Consider the following 20,742-nt stretch of genomic DNA (forward strand, 5'->3'; position numbering starts at 1 on the left):
GGGGAGGAGTGTGTGACAGCTATAGCAATTTCCTTATGAGGGGGAGACCTTATTTAATTAAGAATTCTTTGAGGGGGTCAACAAGCATGTGAACAAGGGGGATCCAGTGGATATACTGTACTTAGATTTTTCAGAAAGCCTTTGACAAGGTCCCTCACCAAAGGCTCGTAAGCAAAGTAAGCTGTCATGGGATGAGAGGGAAAGTCCTCTCATGGACTGGTAACTGGATAAAAGATAGGAAACAAAAGGTAGGCATAAATGGTCAGTTTTCAGAATGGAGAGAGGTAAATAGTGGTGTCCCCCAGGGGTCTGTACTGGGACCAGTCCTATTCAACATATTTATAAATGATCTGGAAAAGGGGGTAAACAGTGGAAAAGGGGGGTAAACAGTGAGGTGGCAAAATTTGCAGATGATACAAAACTACTCAAGATAGTTAAGTCCCAGGCAGACTGCGAAGAGCTACAAAAGAATCTCACAAAACGGGGTGACTGGGCAACTAAATGGCAGATGAAATTCAATGTTGATAAATGCAAAGTAATGCACATTAGAAAATATAATGTATTATATTTATACATAACTATACATGATGGGGTCTAAATTAGTTATCACTCAAGAAAAATCATGGAGTCATTGTGGGTAGTTCTCTGAAAACATCCACTCAATGTGCAGCAGCAGTCAAAAAAAGCAAACAGAATGTTGGGAATCATTAAGAAAGGGATAGAGAATGACAGAAAATATCTCATTGCTTCTATATAAATCTATGGTACACCCACATCTTGAATATTGTAAGTTCATGGAGGATAGGTCCATCAATGGCTATTAGCCAGGATGGACAGGGATGGTGTCCCTAGCCTCTGTTTGTCAGAAGCTGGGAGTGGGCACCAGGGGATGGATCACTTGATTACCTGTTCTGTTCATTTCCTCTGGGGCACCTGGCATTGACCCCTGTCAGAAGACAGGATACTGGGCTAGATGAACCTTTGGTCTGACCCAGTATGGCTGTTCCTATGTTCTTAGCTTTGCAGTCTGTTGTATTAAATGAATGGTTTATGTATGATTGTGGGCCAGGATGGTATGTAACCTTTCTAGGCGGAGGTGAATGTCAGTTCCCCACCTCTATACAAAAACCCAGCCTTTTGAAGGAGGGGACCATTGTCTGCTGATGACCTGTTCTTGGACTTTCTCAAGATCAAAGGCTCTGGCTGTATCCAGGAAAGACTGAACTATTCATGGGGATGCTTCTTCTGAGCTAAGAGGCTGTTATGAACGTGACACAGAAAACCCCCTTAGTGAGGGTTTGAAGGACTGACTCCTCCCAGAGGAGTTGGGTAAGCTGACTAGCATGTGTAGATTCTTTTATTGTTGTCTCTGTAATGCTTTTACCTTAAGAATAAATGTGCTTTCTGGGGGATATCACAAAGTATAGGCATGGAGCTGTGCAGCCTGGAAAACTTTCGCTCAGGTAGGAGAGAGATGCAGGTCTCTAGCCGAGAGAGGTGATAGCTGAGGAGCATGGAGCCTCCAAGGGAGTGGGAAATACATGTGCAGTGGCCTTGAACTGTGGCAGGTGGCACTGGGTGTTACGGGGTGGCATGGTATGTGTGGACTGGTGTTGCAGGGTGTGAGGGTGACATACTGGGTATACCGTTGTATGTAGTGGTAGGGTGGCTGTGTGTGCACAGTGCAATAAATGGTGGGAGTGGCTGGCATGGTGTGTGGTGAGGTGGCACGGTGTGTGTGAGATGTGCATACAGGGGGTGGCCCTGTGTGTGTGGTAGGGGCACAGGTGCCAGGGGGTGGTATGGAGTGTGCCATTTGTGTGCACTGAGTGTCATTGGGGCTGGGATATTTAGAGTGGGTGGGACTACGAACCAAGTAGCATGGGGGAGGCAGTGGGTGGCACTGAGTGTGAAGATTGTATGTGCCATGTGGGTGGCAGTGTGTACATTGGATGTCATTGGTGTGTGTGTGGGTAGCACTGGCTGGCATAGGGTGGAGGCATGCACTGCTGGCACTGTGTGGATGCATGTATGTGTGCAAGGGGTGGCACTGGGTGAAGTGAATGGCAATGTGTGGTGTGTGAGAGCAGTAGGTGACACTAGATGTACGAAATGGGTGTGGATGCAGTGAGTGGGGATGGGGGACAATGGGTGGGGGGACACTGGATGTGCAGTGGGAGTGTGGGTGCAGTGGGTGGCGCTAGGTGTGGGGGCAGGGGTGGCACTAGGTGTGTGGGGGTTGGGGGGCAGTGGGAGTGTGGGCGGCAGTGGATGTGCAGTGGGTGGCACTAGGTTTGGGGCAGGGGTGGCACTAGGTGTGTGGGGGTTGGGGAGCAGTGGGAGTGTGGGCGGCAGCGGATCTGCAATGGGAGTGTTGTGGCGAGTGCGTCCCCTTTAAATGGCGCTGGCGGGCGCTGCCGGCTCACTCCGACACGGGGCTGGCGGATGTACAAGGCGTTTAGGTGTCTTCGCCGATCGCCTGACTCTGCCGCCTGGGCTCGCCCGCTCCGCTCTCCCGTGTGCGCCCGGCGGCGGCGGCGGCTCGGCAGCTCCGCGCTGCCCGGGGAGGGGAGGGTCCGGCTCCGGCCCCGGCCCGGCCGCGTGCAGCTGCGGCTCCGGGGGCAGGGCAGGGCGCGCGGGCGGCATGGAGGCGGCGGAGGCGCGGTGCCGGGTGCTCTCTATCCAGAGCCATGTCGTGTGCGGCTACGTGGGCAACAAGGCGGCGAGCTTCCCGCTGCAGGTGAGCGGGGCCGGGCGGGCGGGCGGGGACCCTGCAGCGGCCCGGGCTGCTGCGGCGGCGGCCGCCCCTTCCCCGGGCCGGAGCCGGGCGCTGCGGGAGGAGGCTGCCGGGGCTCGGTGCTTTCCCGTTGCCAGGCGGGCGCGGCGGTGTTGCCCGGGCAGGGAAGGGTCCGAAGTGTGTGCGCTGGGTTGGCCGTGTGTGTGTGTGTGTGTGAGACAACTCTCCTTGATCGGCGGTGACGGTGTCAGCTGTCTATTGACACAACTTGCCAAGCCAGTGTATTTCTTCGGGTAAGGTAAACCAAGCCAAGCTGTTCTCTGTTAATACAGACTGGCTAAGATTCACAAAACAGGTACATTTCAGTAACCAGCAATTCCTTGTGCTTGTGCAAAGGGGTTTAAAACAGGATGCTTCTTTATTTGATAGTATACTATTGAGGATTGTATAGTTATGTCAAGTATCAGGGGTAGGTGTGTTAGTCTGTATCTACAAAAACAACAAGGAGTCCAGTGGCACTTTAAAGACTAACAGATTTGTTTGGGCATAAGCTTTCGTGGGTAAAAACCTCACTTCTTCAGATGCAATAGTATACTGAGTACTATACCAATTTTTAATCTTGTAAATGGGGCTTGGCTTTTAAAAAAAAAAAAAAAAAAAAAAAAAAAAAAAACCTGGAGTTAAATACTGTGGTAGGTGGGTTTAAAAAGGGATTGGAAATGCTTTTGATTATATTCATTTTAAATAATGCTTAGTGCTTTATATTCTCAAAGCATATTACAAACACTGACTACCCTATTTTAAAAAGCGTACTTAGTCAGATATCATGTTTCATGCTCTCATCTCATTACTGCTGGGTCAGGGAGCTATGGTCACCCCATGTAGAGCACTACGCATAGTCATATGCATTATGGGTTTTCTCACCTTGGTCAGTATCCTGTATTGGCCACTGATGGAGGCAGGAAGCCAGATTTGATGGACCAATAATCTGATGTGCTACATGGCAAATTCTATGTATTTGTGTAACTATGATCCACAATAAAACAAGTGTAATGAAGTCATAAGGACATTGTAACCAGGAGAATGAACATAGTTTATTGTTTGGGCAGAATAATATAAGGAATAATATTTCTTTAATTATACACCTCTACCCCAACATAACGCTGTCCTCAGGAGCCAAAAAAATCTTACCGCATAATAGGTGAAACTGTGTTATATCGAACTTGCTTTGATCCGCTGGAGTGCGCAGCCCCACCCCCCCAGAGCACTGCTTTACTGTGTTATATCTGAATTTGTATTATATCGGGTCGTGTTATATTGGGGTAGAGGTGTACATATGGGGGGAGGTGGGGCTATGGTTATCTGGTGATAACTTTTGCCTTGTGGCTTAAGTGCAGGCCTGGGAGTTGAATACCTGGGTTCTAGCCCCACAATATCAGACTTCCTTTATGTCTTGGACAAGTCACTTAACCTCTGTGTATGTCAATTTTCTCATCACTAAAATGGGAATATAACCCATAACAACCTCACAACCCACTTGAGGCAAACTTTAATGCTTGCAAAGTGCTTTTGGATGGAAAACACTGAAGTATTTTTAATTTAAAAAGTACCTACTGAAGTAGCAGTGGATGCTATTTACAGAAGTCATACAGTACAATGTAAGTTTTTAAAATTCTTCGGTGCATGGCATATGATAAGCTATTGCTGGAGGGAACTATTACATCTATGGGCTACCCCCAGAACAATAACAAGAATTGTTTGTGGCAAATGGCTAATAAATATGCCTATCATCATATTTGAAGGTTGTGCAAACCCAGACTGATGGAACACTAAGGGTGGGGAGCAAATTGCTCTAGTGATGTTTGGGTATCTTATTAGTCATCAGAACTGTGAGATGGAATTATAATCTTAAGAATCCTTTATTTAATAAGGGGACAGTACCGGACTTGGGGATTTGTTCTGTACCCTTTGTGCTCCTTTCAAATGTGCCCCGTTTAAATTCCCCCTACCCCCCCATTTTTTTCCCCTCTTGTCTTGTATCAGCTGAATCAAGGAGGGTTAAATGTGGCTCCCTTACTGCAGAGTTGATGAGTTCTGGGAGTGTGATCAGACAAGATGTCTACAGATTGAGGAAGAGGTTTTTTTTGTTTTAAACTCAGTAAAGGACAGAAAGTACTACCAGCCCAGTGACAGAACTCAAACTTGGATGGATTTTTATATTGGAAGGGTGAAATACTATTAATCTGCTAGGCTCGCCAAGTATGGCTATTTTTAGACTACCTCCATTTTTTTGGCATATAGTGTCTAGCTCTGTCGTCTTCAGTGAAAATGTTGCATCTAGTTATTTTTACATTTTTATTGAAAATGTGTCAATGGATCCCCTAAAAACTTGGTCTAAGTGTTGACAGCAGGCTGGATCTGCATATAACAATCCTCACCACAGTCTAAGTTTTTTGGATCTCCTTTGTTAAACTCTGTTTTCTTACTCCACTGACTTTCTTACATAAGGTACTTGTAATGAGATTCCCAGCTTGTGTACTTTTATAGCTTCAGAAAAGTATGCACAAAGACTATAAAACAATTGCTGTTAGACTATTCCAGGCTTTCACATATAAAAGGATCATTACAACTGGAGATGGCTGTCAAGAAGTCTTGAGATTGCGTGGTCAGAAATGGATCGTATTTCTGCTTAGCCTCCTACAGCACCTAATAGCTTTGTTAATACTTTTATTACAAATCTCTTTTGGCTAAAAGAGAGAAACTGAGAGGTTTGGTAAATGGAAACTAAAGGAAGCTCCTGAAAGACCATTAGTCATCACACTCTCAAAAGTTTGAGGGAGGATAATGCTACTTTTGAAAAAAGAAATCCGTGAAGAAAGTTGTTTAATTTACCAGCATTTAGGCCTAGCTGTACTAATTATGCCACCATAAAGGAATTTACCATTTTGTAATGATGTACAACTTTGAAGTCCTAACCAGCTATAGATTTTCTATTAAATGCTACCCTACTTTTCTTTCATTCTTCTGAATGAAGGACAATAGCAAAAACTGACCAAAATGTATGGAATATCAGAAAACGAACACAGCAAGATTCAGACAATTAATAGTGTTGGTGAGTGGTACATCAAGTTACAACCACGTAAAGAAATATACCCAATTCTAATACACAATTGCACCCATGTAGAAAATAAGCTCTTTAACACTCAGCATAATAAACTTGTCCTAGCCAAGGTGAGGAGGAGAAGGGGAAAAAACACTGGGTGGCTTGAATACTGCCTTTGTGAGACTGCCAAGCAATTCATTTCTCAAACACTGCAAGGACTCTGATCTCTGAACTATAAATCATGCCTGTCAAAGGCAGGCACTGTTTTTTTTTTTTTTTGCTCACCTTGCAACAAGTATGGACAGCTGTCATCTTTACTGTGGATTAGTTTTGATTTTTGAATAGTTTTCATATCCTGTTATTAGAAGTGATACATCAGTGAAGAGTCAGTATGTTGGAGCACTATTCAATTCTGATTCAGACTAATGTAGCCTGGAGAGGTTCCACAGCTCAGGAAGATCACTTACTTCTGCCGTCAAACAGCTACCATGACAGACCAGAAGTTACCTCCACAGCTTCTATACCCCGTCAGAGGAGACACGGTCACTTTCTGACTTCTGTTCTGACAGGGGCACACACAAATTATCCTCTGGTAAGAACGTGTTTTTTTTTTTTTTTTTTTTGCTTTCCCCAACATGGAGAGGTCACATCCTCATGGGATCTGGAGTCAGTCATTCAGTTTTCTTATTTTTAAGAACAGCCCTCCAAAGATGATGGATTTCAGTGCACCATCTATAAAGGTAGCAAATAGAGTAGAAGGTATAGATATTCTTTTTACTCTACTTACAATTGCTCCAAATAGCAAGGGAGTCACGGTTGAATTCACATCAACATTCAAGGTTGAATAAAGCAGGGGTTGGCAACCTTTCAGAAGTGGTGTGCCAAGTCTTCATTTATTCACTGTAATTTAAGGTTTCACATGCCAGTCATACATTTTAACGTTTTTAGAAGGCCTCTTTCTTTAAGTCTATAATATATAACTAAATTATTGTTGTAAAGTAAATAAGGTTTTTAAAATGTTTAAGAAGCTTCATTTAAAATTAAATTAAAATGCAGATCTTATCAGTTTAGTGTGATCCTTGCCCTTGCTTTTCCTTGCTGAGTTTTCCAATGTCTGGCATGTATTTGGATACTTTAAGCTGCACACAGGCTTCTGAGTGATCAGTTGTTCTCTGTCCCTCTCGGAGCCAGTTAATAGATTTCATGTATGGAAATACCTGTTCATACAGGTATGTGGATCCAAATGCTGAAAGCATTGCAAACGCAATTTTCTTCAAACAGTTAAATTTCACTGTCAGGGATGTCATTGAACTTTTCTGGTTTAATTAGAAAAGAAAGCATTGGGAAAAATAGCTGGAAATCTTGAAATCTGTCAAAATTCTGATTCCAGTTCTTGCATGTACATTCTAATCTCAACGTCAAACTCAGTGCGCTGTTCCACGTGGCGTGATAGTGATGTAAGCAGCAAATCAGGACTTAAAAATATCCCAGTACAGTGGCTCTGGAACAATTTAAGGTGAGGATGCTGAGCTGCGCCAGTGGGCCACAGCTGGGGGCAGCTGCAGAGCCCTGGGCCGGTGGCTGGGACCCCAGACTGGCAGTGGGCTGAGCAGGGCTGGTGGATGGAACCTCGGCTGGCAGGGGCCCAGCAGCTGGTACCGGTGGCCAGGACCCAGGCAGTGTGAGTGCCACTGAAAATCAGCTCGCGTGCCGTAGGTTCCCTATCCCTGAATTAAAGCTTGCAAGACATCAACTAGATCAGTATAAGAATTTCAGTTTAAATAATATTTTATTGACATGACAAACTATACCAATGTTGCCAAAATGTAAAGGCTCCTCTGGTAGTGGTCAGAGGTAAGAACAGTCTGCCAAGACAGGGCTTTCACAGTGTTTGAGGGTTTACCATACTTATCAATAGGTATCCATTCTTGATCCATTTATGTAGGTTGCTACATTGCACCCCTCTCTCCTGGAAGTGGACACATTTTGTTTACCAGATCTCATGTTTCCACAACATTAACTTTGCTCCACCAGCCTCAAATCTGCTCTTCATATGGCAGAACAAACTAGAGCAGGCCTTTCTGTCATGCCTCTTCAGTTGAAGGATTCCAAAGAACATGAGTAACAGAGTTTAAAAGAGAACTGGATAAATTCATGGAGGTTAAGTCCATTAATGGCTATTAGCCAGGACGGGTAAGGAATGGTGTCCCTAGCCTCTGTCTGTCAGAGGATGGAGATGGATGGCAGGAGAGAGATCACTTGATCATTGCCTGCTAGGTTCACTCCCTCTGGGGCACCTGGCATTGGCCACTGTCAGTAGACAGGATACTGGGCTAGATGGACCTTTGGTCTGACCCGGTACAGCCGTTCTTATGAGTGAAGTGTGTTCATAAAGCGATGCAAAAAATCTCCACTGATTCCAATCTCCCAATTCTCTCTGGTTAAGTGAAATGGCTCAAAGAAAAATAGGACACATCTTCACCTTGAAGTCAGTGAAGCTATGCCAATTTACACTAGCTGAGGCTCTGGGCTCAGTCATCACCTGACTCTGAATGAAAAGTAGATGAATGTGATCACAAATTCTTCATAGAATGCAAAGCAAGATATTAGCCTGCAAACACTTGTCATGGAATGTTAAGGGTAGCAAAGTTTTTCCTTGGAGATGCAACATCCTAGATAAAGTAACTATGTTACATCCCTTTCTCCGTCATTTTAGGTGGTAAGAACAAGACAAGTTCTGTGCCTTTCTGTAACTCTGTACATCACCTAGCATATTTTGACTATACTGTAATAGGTCAGAACAAAAGCAAATCCTGCAGCTGTTTTGCCAAACACAAAGATTAGCATTAGAGATTGGTTCAGACCAAAACTTCAGATCTGAACACCCACAAACTCAAGGGAAGTTCATACCTATACTTGAAGACTGTAGCTTGGGCCCATTTCTAAATAACACAGAAATGTCCATTTTTGAGAGTTCAATATAGTTTTCTTACCTCTTTCAGACTTCCGGGGGACCAGAAATACCCCCCCCCCCCCCCCCCCCTTTTTTTGGAAAAAAAATCACTGAAAGAGCTAAGAAGAATTAGCATCACCTGTTGTCATAACTATAAAGGGAAGGGTAACAGCCCTCCTGTGTACAATACTATAAAATCCCTCCTGGCCAGAGACTCCAAAATCCTTTTACCTGTAAAGGGTTAAGAAGCTCTGGTAACCTGGCTGACATCTGACCCAAAGGACCAATAAGGGGACAAGATACTTTCAAATCTTGGTGGGGGGAAGGCTTTTGTTTGTGCTCTTTGTTTTGGGGGTTGTTCGCTCTTGGGACTGAGAGGAACCAGACATCAATCCAGGCTCTCCAAATTTTTCTGAACAAGTCTCTCATATTTCAAACTTGTAAGTAAGCAGCCAGGCAAGGCGTGTTAGTTTTTATCTTTGTTTTCTCAACTTGTAAATGTATCTTTTTCCTAGAGTGTTTATCTCTGTTTGCTGTAACTTTGAACCTAAGGCTAGAGGGGATTCCTCTGGGCTCTTTAAGTTTGATTACCCTGTAAAGTTATTTTCCCTCCTGATTTTACAGAGATGATTTTTACCTTTTTCTTTAATTAAAAGCCTTTTTAAGAACCTGATTGTTTTTTCCTTGTTTTTAAGATCCAAGGGGGTTGGATCTTGATCCACCAGGAGATGATGGGAGAAAGGAGGGGGATGGTTAATTTCTCCTTGTTTTAAGATCTAAGGGTTTGGACCTGTATTCACCAGGGAATTGGTGAAGAGTCTCTCAAGGCTACCCAGGGAAGGGAATTAGCATTTTGGGAGTGGTGGCAGCGGACCAGATCCCATCTTTTATCCCATCTCCTAGAACTGGAAGGGACCTTGAAAGGTCATCGAGTCCAGCCCCCTGCCTTCACTAGCAGGACCAAGTACTGATTTTGCCCCAGATCCCCAAGTGGCCCCCTCAAGGATTGAACTCACAACCCTGGGTTTAGTAGGCCAATGCTCAAACCCACTGAGCTATCCCTCCCCCCTTTCCTCGTACTCGAACAGGTCCTCAACCCGCTCCCGCTCCCCGGTCAGCTTCACCTTGAAGTCATAGTCCATCTTCAGCGCCCACCGCCGGGACCCGCCGCCTCCGGCCGCCTCACAGCCCGCCGCGCCGCCGGACACCGCAGGGACCAGGGAGGAGGAGGCCCCGCACCAGCGATTCGGACCATCCAGGGGGAAGCCGGCGGGCGTGAGGGCAACTCCCTCCCCTCTCTCGCCCCGTCTCCTCTAAGCTGGTAGTTAAGCTTAGAAGTTTTCATGCAGGCCCTCACATTTTGTACCCTAAAGTTCAAAGTGGGGAAGCAGCCTTGACACCTGTCTTCATTATCAGGGCTGGCTCCAGCTTTTTTGCTGCCCCAAGCAGTGAAAGAAAAAAGAAGGGGGGGGGGGAACGGTTGAGCTCCTGCCGAAGAAGAGACTGAGTGAAGGACCCGCCGCCGAAATGGCACTGCAGACTAACCCGGATGTGCTTTGAGCAGTTGCTGAAGTGCCGCCGAAGACCCAGACTTGCCGCCCCAATACCTGACGGAGTGCCACCCCTTCCTGTTGGCCGCCCCAGGCGCCTGCTTCTTTCACTGGTGCCTGGAGCTGGCCCTATTCATTATTGCTTGAGCAGACAGCTCATTCCATTCAGTGGAGAAGCCTACATTGAACAGATTTCTAAAGGTCTTTTGTTCCACAATAGGGAGGTTTGTCTCACCTAAATTATAACCCACCATGAACAATCTCATAATCTAGATCACAGTGTTGGTGTTTTGTCAATGCTTTTGGCTCCTTCCTACAGATAGCTGCTCTAATAGAGTCAAGATGTGAAAACACAGGAGATTCCCCCATATTTAAGGGGAGTGAGGATGGGAGGGAATAATCATCTGAACTCAACATTATCAAAAGTGAAGCAAGAATGGAAAATTCAGTTTAAAACCGTGTTTGAAATAGTGTCCATCACTAACTTACAGGTGATTAGGTGGTGCTTTGGTAATGGAATATAAAGTCGGTCACACTTCTAGGTTGCAGGTCTGAATGCGGACTAATCCGGCAGGTACCAAATATTACTCTGATGGCCTATGTGAAGATAGGCCAGAAACGTACAAGCTATTCCTAGAAGAGACTTGTCCACAACTCAAAAGCCATCTTGTTGAAAAGAAAAATCACAGAGGTAAAAAACAGAACATAAATAATGAACTGTTCTTTCAGGTGCTCAAATACCAGAGTGATGGGCACAGTATATGAACCCTTGATATAACTCAAATCATAGACACAGTCTCTCTAGGTCAAGGTTAGGATACTTCAGAGCAGATACAGCAGGGCAACTGCTTTGCTGTGGTTAGAAAAGGACTTCAGTCTCCAGACTTATCAGTTCCACACGTTTCAGTGGCACTAGTTTTGTTTTAACTTTTAGAAATGAGGGGATGCTTCAAGCGAAGAGCATACACACGGTAAAAAGTTAAATTATGGTGGGAAAATAACCTACATTTCCACGAGCCATCAGCGGAACGTAGTATTGCATAAGCCATGAAAACCATGACAACCCACCATAAAGGGTAAATGACCTTTATTGCATGAAAATATACATGTACAATGGAGACTGTGCAGGTCAATGTCCTTTCCATATTACAAATCTGGCAGCATTGAATTTTTTTTACTAGCACAGTTGTGCAGACTGTGTGAATGTGAATTAGCTCTGTTAAGACCACTTTTAGAAAGCATTTAAGGCTATCTTGAACAACTTTTTAAAAAGGCAGTTCAACAAAATTACCATCCCTGCCCCCATGCACACCACCAGCACAACTGTGTTAGCAGAAACTGTTTAAAAGTTTAACAAGGCAAAATGCATAATGCAGATGAGGATTTCATGGGAGTCATTCCTCTCCACATTTTTATGTGGGGGGCGGTGTGTGTGTGTGGAAATCAAGGTACGGGGACCTTTCACCTATGGTTTATTAGCAAATCTGCCATGTCTCAAAATACATACATTACACTTGTTTATGTTCTTTGAACATATCTCTGGATGGGTCTAAAGGTTATTAGCATCTCTTTCCAGCTGTAATTCATTCAGTACAGTAGAAGCCTATTGCAGACACAATCTTGCTATACAAAATACTGTAGTGTTTTTTGTTTTTAAAACAGGTCTGATCCTTTAAAATTTGTAAACTATGCTTCACTATATAGCAAGTGAATAGTGTACAGTTAACTGAAGTACAGTAGTCTGTTTCAACAAGCCAACCTTCCTGAACGTTTTACCTTTTAATGCAGTAGATCTTTGGCAGAGAAAAGGATCTGTTAAAAGAACAGATGTTAATTTAAAAAAAAGATTTGTTTTTGTTGCAGATCTTGCTTAAGTTAACAGCAAAGTCTTAAAAAGTATTAGTTTCAGTAGGCTCCACCTAAAGCAAGCAAGCCATAAGTATATGGACCTGTTTTTTGCAGCATTTTCTGAACTCTGGTTTCCTCTTAGGACACACACAGTCTATTTTTTGTATCTGGATGAGTACAGAGTGATGCACATTCTTCAAAACAAAAATTAAAAATATAGTCACCCTGTGATTTCTCTCCAGATAAAAACCCCTGCAATCATGGGGAGGTGAACAGAAGAGATTAAGAAACCAGAGAAATCAGTGAGTATGCGCTGTTGCTTTTAACGTAACTATGTTTGGCGCATGGTGTTAGATGCCTTTGGCCTGGTCTACAGTGTTGCACTACCAGAGTGGTAGTAACAGTGGAGGGTGTGCTAGTGTAGACAAGGCAAATACATTTTTACCACAACGTTGTCTAATCTGCAACAGTGGTGAAAACACTATGTTGGCTTGTCTGCATTAGTGAGGCTGCACTGGTGATAGAGAAACTCCACAATCCAACACCACACACACTTTGTATTTAACTCTTTAAAAAAAAAAAAAAAAAAAAAATCAAATCCAAGGGATTCAGTTTCTCTATTTGTAAATCCCATTGTGTCTGCAGCACTCCTGTATTGTGTCCTTTCATATTCCAGGCATCTAAAGATCTAGCATTATCCTTCATGCTACTTCATCCTTCACGCTTTAAATTTAAGCTTCTGATTTTCCAAATAACAATGAACACTCAACTTAAAACCTTTTCAGACAAAGGTGTGACTTTTATCTACTAATACCACCCATGCTGGGTCTCCCCTCCCAGGGAAACCCTCACCCACTAACCCCACCTCGCCTCAGTGCAAGGCTACTGCCAGTCATCATCTAGCCCCATGCCTGGGGCAGACTGCAGGACTCATCACTGGCCTTCTCCTAGGCCACAGCCTGAGGCTTTCCAGGCTGGAGCTCCTCAGCCTTTCCCCAGCCCTGGTACCCTGTCTCTGCTCCCTACAGCCAGGCCCTTCTCTCTCTGAGTGCAGAGAGAGTCTGCTTGGCCTCTGGCTCACAGCCTTTTTATATAGGGCCAGCTGAGGCCTGATGGGGTGTGGCCCAGCTGCAGCCACTTCCCCAACCAGCCCAGCTTTTAGAGCTGCAGCCCAGAGGGCTTGCTTTCAAGCCCTGCCAGGCAGGAGTGGGTGTCCACCCCGCTACAATAACTAACTCTCACTTGTAGCCTGTTCCAGCTCACATTGTAGTTAGTGGAAACAGAATCAGGCCTTTGGTCATTCACACAGTAGTTACCAAACACAGCTGAGTAGCTGTCTATCTTAAAGTTTTATATTGGCACCCATCACCTTAGTATCTGAGCACCTCCCATTGGCAAAGCGAGGTCTCTGCCTAGCGGCCTTCATGAAGTATTTGGCTGTTCTCCTTTTTCTGGTTTTAAGAGTCTCCCTCCTTGATGTAGGTTTGGCATTGTGTTTTATGCTGTTTTCTTTTAGAGAGCTGAAATCTCAGAAACTATAGTGGGTTAGAGTGTGATCCATTTATTACCCCTCTGCCTGGGAGAAGATTGACTAAGTTAGATATTTCTTAAAGAACAGACCCACCCAGAGCACTATGACTTGTGCAAAAGAACAGTGCTAAGGACCATACCAATGGTAAGACACGCAGACAGTTACATACCCAAACATCCATAAGAGCAATATGCTTTTAAAAAGAACCCAGAGATTTATAATTTGTATGGATGTTTTATACATAAAGTGATAATTGTTTAATACTTTTCCCTTCCTATGCTATCTAATACATAGAAATAGGCCAGCGCCATGAAGTTTGGATCGAGAGCTGAACATTCAGATCTGATGCTCTGGTGAAGGCCCATCTCCGCTAATATGTACTTGTAAATTTAGTTGCATAGTATTGCGCATGACTCTAGTTAGCTATAGTCATGGATCAATTTGTGGAATTCCTTGATGTGGGTGAAAGCAGCAAGAAGACCTCAGATCTGTGGACTGAGGCAAATAGCATGTCATAATATCTAGCAGCTTATCATGCAAAGCACAAAATACATAAGCTGAGTCTGCTCCCTATAGAGTTAACAGCAAAACTCCTATTTGCTATGCTGGGAGCAGAGTGCAATCCCTCACTTGCAGAGGAAGGAAAAACACATTCCCTGTCATTCCCTGCATCCGAAGAAGTGAGGTTTTTACTCACGAAAGCTTATGCCCAAATAAATCTGTTAGTCTTTAAGGTGCCACCAGACTCCTTGTTGTTTTTGTAGATGCAGACTAACACGGCTACCCCCTGATACTATTCCCTGTCTGGGAAGCCTACGTTTAGAGATGTACCTTTAGAGATGAGGAACAGGGTGGCTTTTGTTTTGTTTGCTTTGAATGGGAGTGAGGGGGGAAGTAGATGCTGATATTTCCTTGCCTTCCCATTCCCCTAATCAATGCCTGTACAATTCCGTCATTTCATACCATGCCAAATGTATGCCCAAACAGAGATTAGTGAAGAAGCTATGATAAAAACTTCTATGTCATTGTTCGTTGGATTGATACAGAACTGAACTGTATGACGCAGGTAGAGAAGCTGACTGCTGTGTGCGTCATCCAGCCACAGGAGGATGGTTTTTTGGGAAAAAAATGTACGTAGCACAGGATGAGAGAATTTGTTCGTGTGCTGAAAGAAATGGCTTACAGGGAAATCTGATAGAGGCTTGCATTGTGTGTTCTTGGTGTCTTGAATTGAATAATATTAGTCTGTCAGAAGAGAAATATAAAATGGAATGATTTGATCCTATTCATGCTGTGACTTGAAGGTTGATTTGAAGGAACATTTTAAAAAATGCATTAGCCTTCCTTTGAATTTGGCTGCTTATTAGAGATGTTCACTTATGTTGTGAGCTTTCTCAGAGGAAAGCGGAGAATTAGAAACCAACTGAGAGCAAATTCACTCTGCTTCAAGAGAAGCTGCTGTAGTCTTTCCTTCTTTGACAGCCATTCTATTACAGTCAGGTCAGCCAATCCACAGCAAGCTGAAAAAATTGCAGTTCTCTGTCAGGAGAGAGAGGCTTTGTTCTTACATTAGCCTTCAGTATGTCTTGTGCAGTGTAAAATATAGAGAGTTGTTTGTGAAACCTGAAAATGAGCGTGCCTGCACACATCCACAAATATTTTAGTTTTGTTTTTATACAGTGACTATAGTCACATGACTGGAGCAGAGTAACTTGGAATCTACTGCTGGGATCAATTCTCGGCTTGGCCACTGATTTGTTTGGTATCCTGCAGCTAATTCATCTTTCCCCATGTGCAGGTGACTTTTGCCACCCCTTCTGTGGAACCATTTGGGGATGGATAGTCTAGTATGTTCCATGCCAGAGCCCTTGTAACTACAGCAATTATCACTGCTTCTCAGTCTCCTTTAAGATGCCATTCTACTTTGACAGCTAGCAATTGCTCCTGAACAGTGCAGATAGCTCATATAGATTGTCTTAATCAAAACCTTGCCTTGGCAGTGCTCCAGAGAGCAAATAAGTGTGTTTTTTTGTTTTTAACTAATGCTAGAGATTTTGTTAAATGGGTGCAAAAGTCTGTGGATTTTCTTATTTCAGTAAGTCAATTAGAAATTGGTCTAAGCTAAACTGAAATAAGCTACTCTTAAACCTAAGTGAGTGTTTGCACAGGGAGTTGTGCCAGTTTAACTAAGTGGGTCTTAAGTTAAAATGGTGCAGTATTCTCCTGTTGAGAACATTCTCATGTAGACTTAGGTAAGAGTTCAGATGGCATTAAAATTGGGCAGGCTGATCTTACTTGTGACACTGGCAAGCTGCTTAATCTGTTTGCCTGCTCTAGTTTAACTATCTACAAAATAAATATAACATGGGTTATGAACTAAATGGCACCGAGTAGTGTGAAGTTTACGTAATACCGTACTTATAAAGCACTCTGCACTACAGCTTGCCAGAAAATGGAAGTCCCTTCCTGTGAAAAATTTAACACTTTAAAAAAAACCAAACAAATAATTTTGTCCCAAATTGGGACAAGAAGTCAAAACTATGAAACTTTCCTGGAAAGGGATTCCCGAGACAACTAAAATGGAATTTATTTATTTATTTATTTTTGGTGTCTTTCTGACTGCCTACCTGGGAGGCACTTGTCAATTTCACTTTGTCATTGACAAGAGCCTTCCAGCCAGGCTTCCAGGAAGGCTGTGTGCCCAACTTTCAGCCTCCCCCCCAAACCCTGCTGCTGCAGAGAAGAGCGCTGGGGTGCTTAGCCTCTCCTTGCAATGGCTGCTGGAGAACTATCGTTTCAATGGTTCCTGATAGAAAATTAAAAATTTTAGACAAATTCTGCAAAATGGGAATTTTGCGTTGAAAAATCATTCCAGTAAAAAAATTCTGATGAGTCTACTTTGCACTTCTATATTACCTTTAGTTCAAGGATCACAAAGTACTGTTATGTAACGAATCTCTCTGTTCTTGTTTAAATACTTCGCTCCTCAGTTTCCTACTTATTTACAAACTCTTAAAGGAATGGAAATCAGTTTTAAAAGATTGTAGTTGAGGCTTGTGTGAAGTGTGCTATACTCGTCCGCTCACAGCCTATAGTCTGCAGTAACACATTTCTAATTGTAGCAATGCCACATTTGGCATTACAACTTAGTCACTTCTTGGGTTTTTTTTTTTCTGTGTTTGGTGTGAGCACATGCCAACTCTCTCAGGATTTCATGTGTGTTCAAGTCATGGCTTTAAGCAGTGTTGTAGCAGGAATGCACTTGCTGACCCTCTCTTTGTTTGTTTAACTATTTTTACAATGCTTCTCAATACTTTACAATGTTCAGAGTTACGGAATAATGCACATAGTTCATATAAACCAGTTAAACTTGTTGTAGGATTGTTGCTGGCAAATGTACACCATCTACATTGTATTGGTATACAATATAATCCTTTTCTGCACACTAACTATTAACTAAAATTAGCCATTAACTAGAGTTGGGCATTTGGGCCTCCAGTCAAATATTGTAAAACAGTTGACCATTGTTGACATTTTAAAGCACTAATTGATTAGAATAGTAACAGTAACAAAGAATAAAACTACCAGCCAATTGACATTACTTGGCCAGTCAATTGACCCAGGGTTGTGAGTTCAATCCTTGAGGGGCCACTTAGGGATGTGACGCAAAAATCAGTACTTGGTCCTGCTAGTGAAGGCAGGGGGCTGGACTCGATGACCTTTCAGGGTCCCTTCCAGTTCTATGAGATATAATATATATGTAGATATACCCATTAATATAATATATTCTATATTGACTGGCTTCCCAAGCCTAGTTTTCTCTAACACCAGAACAAGTGAACTGCCCAAGGAATTTAAGCGCTACTGTTCTAATTCTCCATTGCACTACATACGTTCACTATTATGCTTCTCTTCAAGGCCAATAGATCATGACACTAGCGCCATAGCAAGCAAACACAACTACATTTCAGATCGCTGGCAAAGTTGGCAAAATAGGCTCTGCTCCCACAGATTAATGGCTTTCTACAGATTTTTGACACCCCTGAGTGGCATAGTTCTGCCAACCTAATTTTCTAGTGTCAACCAGGCCTTGGTAGTCACAGCAGCAGCTTGGAACAATTTGTATAGTGGGGGTGCTGAGAGCCACTGAACCAAACTGTAAACCCTGTATCGAATGAAAATCACTTCAAGTTGGGGTGCAGCAGCACCCCTACTTCCAGCACCTATGTGTATGACCCTAGAAAAAGCGAGGGAGAGTGTTTGTTTGGGTTTGGTGTTGGGTAAAGAAGCTAGGGGCAGTAAGCAAAAAAAATCTGTCCTTTTTGTTTTGGTTCCTCCTGCATTCGGAGAAGCAGGACTTCGTATGTTCCTTGTAAACACGGAGAATGCATCGGAGAGGGGGACATGTGGGGTCACGTGCCCTCCTAGATTTCTGTGAGTGCTGAGCTGCCATTGCAAGGCTTGGTCTGCCAGCAGGGGAGGGGTCCTCTGTTCTCTTCCTGCTGCACTCCTCCCACCCACCCCCAGGCACTTCCAAATTGCTCAGTCCCTCTCCCCAGCAGCCAGGCCCAGGTAGGGAACTGAGGGGGCGTTACGGAGCCACTTCTCACGCTGGCTGACTCTGCTCAGGGTTGTTGTCTGCGAGGGAGCCTGACTGGGGCTGCGGTGGTGGCCTGCTCCCTCCACTCTCTGCCTAGGCCTGGCTGCCAGGGGCAGAGGCCGAGCGAGCTGGAAATGTGCTGGGAGGAGGTGCAGCAGCAGCAGGACAGAGCTCCCCCACCCCACCCCCTTGCAGGAAGAGTGCAGCAGTCCCGGGTCGGACACAGAGTGGGGAGTTGCTGGGGAAGGTGCTGGAAGCAGGGTCCGTCTGCTTAGCCGGACATAGGGGCACTGCCCGCGCCCCTCCCTCTGCTGGGGTGTCCGTGAGGGCACGGGAGCTCCGGGAAGACAATGGTGCTGTGAGACTCCTCAGGCTGGAGCTGGCCCCGGCCCGATCCAGAGGCACATGCTCCCTGCTCCTATGACCTCAGATCCCCAGGTGCAGCCTCCCTGGCCCAGAGAGGTGAGGCTGGAAAATTCCTCACAGAGGCGACACATGGGGCAGTCATGCAACTCCCCCCTTTACATTGTGCCCCCCCATTATTGGCAGGCATGGGTTGTCTCTGCTTGTAAACAAACAAGAGTGCATCAAAGAAAATACCAGACTCCATAGTCAATTTCTGCCCCCAACTGGAACATCTTCAGGACTCTGAACTTTAACTAGCTGCTCAGGTTAAAAAAGGGCAACAGGTGGTCACAGTAGTCCCAGCTGGCTGCCTCACTATGATGTAGCAAACTTTACAGTGACTTTATCTGACCAATACAGCAACACACACATTTTCAATGGCAAGGAGAGATGCATAAAATCTTTAGACTGTTTTCTTCAAGAAAACATTCCCATCCTAATGTAAAACCATCCTAGACTATATTGATGTTAATAGACAATCCACATACACTAGTCTCTAAGTAAACAGTTATTTTTCAGCAGTGAAACACTAGAGGATGTAATGGCTAGTTGAGAAGCTCACGACAAAGGAAAGACACAAATAGTAAAATAACTGGGATTGCACAGATGCCATGGAACTGAATTTGCTCCAGTATATCCAAAATCATCTTATGATGCAGAAATAAGCCTCCTTCCCATCACCTGATCAAACTCAGCCTCATCAAAAGCCAGCACAAATGAGTATACAACAGGGGTAGGCAACCTATGGCATGCGTGCCGAAGGCGGCACGCGAGCTGATTTTCAGTGGCACTCACACTGCCCGGTTCCTGGCCACCGGTCTGGGGGGCTCTGCATTTTAATTTAATTTTAATGAAGCTTCTTAAACATTTTAAAAGCCTTATTTACTTTACATACAACAATAGTTCAGTTATATATTATAGACTTCTAAAAACGTTAAAATGTATTACTGGCAGGCAAAAACTTTAAATCAGAGTGAATAAATGAAGACTCGGCACACCACTTCTGAAAGGTTGCTAACCCCTGGTATACAAGAATGGCTTGTGGAATTGTCACCGCTGTCCCACTAAATACCATTAAAGCAATTATGTTGGATTCAAAACATCCATCAAAAAGGGGAACTTCCATATCCACTAAACTTGCATACAAGTTTATATTTTACACCCATCTTTTGCTTTGTTTGATCCTGCAGCAGCAATAATAATAATGGATTTAGAAAACTAGTCTGTTGCCACAAATTTGGCACCATGGCTTTCCTGCAGGATCACATGGGAATAGAAGATAAATAAGGACTTCTTCCTTTACAGGTTAACAATATTCAAATTAAAAAAGTGGAAAGGTAAAAAATGGCATCTAAATGTGTAAATTTCTTGCGGTAGGTCAAATCCCTAAGTATATTTTAGTAAGTCGGATCTCACAGGGGTGGCTGTCATGTTTTCCTCTGAGCACGGAGCCAAAATTCTGTCCTCAATTACACCCTAGTTTGAGCGAGAGGCTTCACAGGGTTTAACTGAGGACAGCACTTGGCCCTCTGGGTCTTCTGTATAAATAGCAATTGTGTGTTAACCCCGAGATGCTGAAATTAAGTTTGGAGAGGCAAGAGCTCATTACTTTAATCAACATAACTTACTGTAAACGTAGTGTTAATTTTACTGTTGACCTTTATCACTTGATGTAGGAACAACTCGAACTATGGGCAGCTGACGTACAGCAGTAACATCCAAGAGCTAAATGTTGCATACTAAACATGCATTTTTTACTTCTTGAAAAAGAGAGATTCTTAAAAGTTAGGCATGCCCCTTTCAACAATGAATGTGAGACCTACATTTTACACACATCCCTCTCCCTTCTTTAACTCGAACAGAAATTTTTATGAACATCATGGGGAAATTAGATCCCAGCCCGCTCCAAGATTAAAACAACTGTCACTTTGGGTCAGATCCTGAGGTCCTTATTCAGGAAGAACTTCCACTGATATCAGTGGAAATTTTGCCTCAGTGAGAACTGCCAGATTAGG

General features: G+C 43.9%; 1 protein-coding gene across 1 annotated transcript in view; it reads left to right on the forward strand.

Annotated features, from left to right (window-relative positions):
* Nucleotides 1–2,587: 2,587 nt before the first annotated feature.
* PDXK (pyridoxal kinase) overlaps nt 2,588–20,742 on the forward strand; it is a gene marked incomplete at its 5' end in the record, with an annotated part of 82,825 nt that continues 64,670 nt past the window's right edge. Inside the window, 1 exon segment of the mRNA XM_034753749.1 lies at nt 2,588–2,740. Within this exon segment, the coding sequence (XP_034609640.1) occupies nt 2,645–2,740 (96 nt within the window).

Source organism: Trachemys scripta, chromosome 1 (genome assembly GCF_013100865.1).
Source record: "Trachemys scripta elegans isolate TJP31775 chromosome 1, CAS_Tse_1.0, whole genome shotgun sequence".
Taxonomy (NCBI): Eukaryota; Metazoa; Chordata; order Testudines; family Emydidae; genus Trachemys; species Trachemys scripta.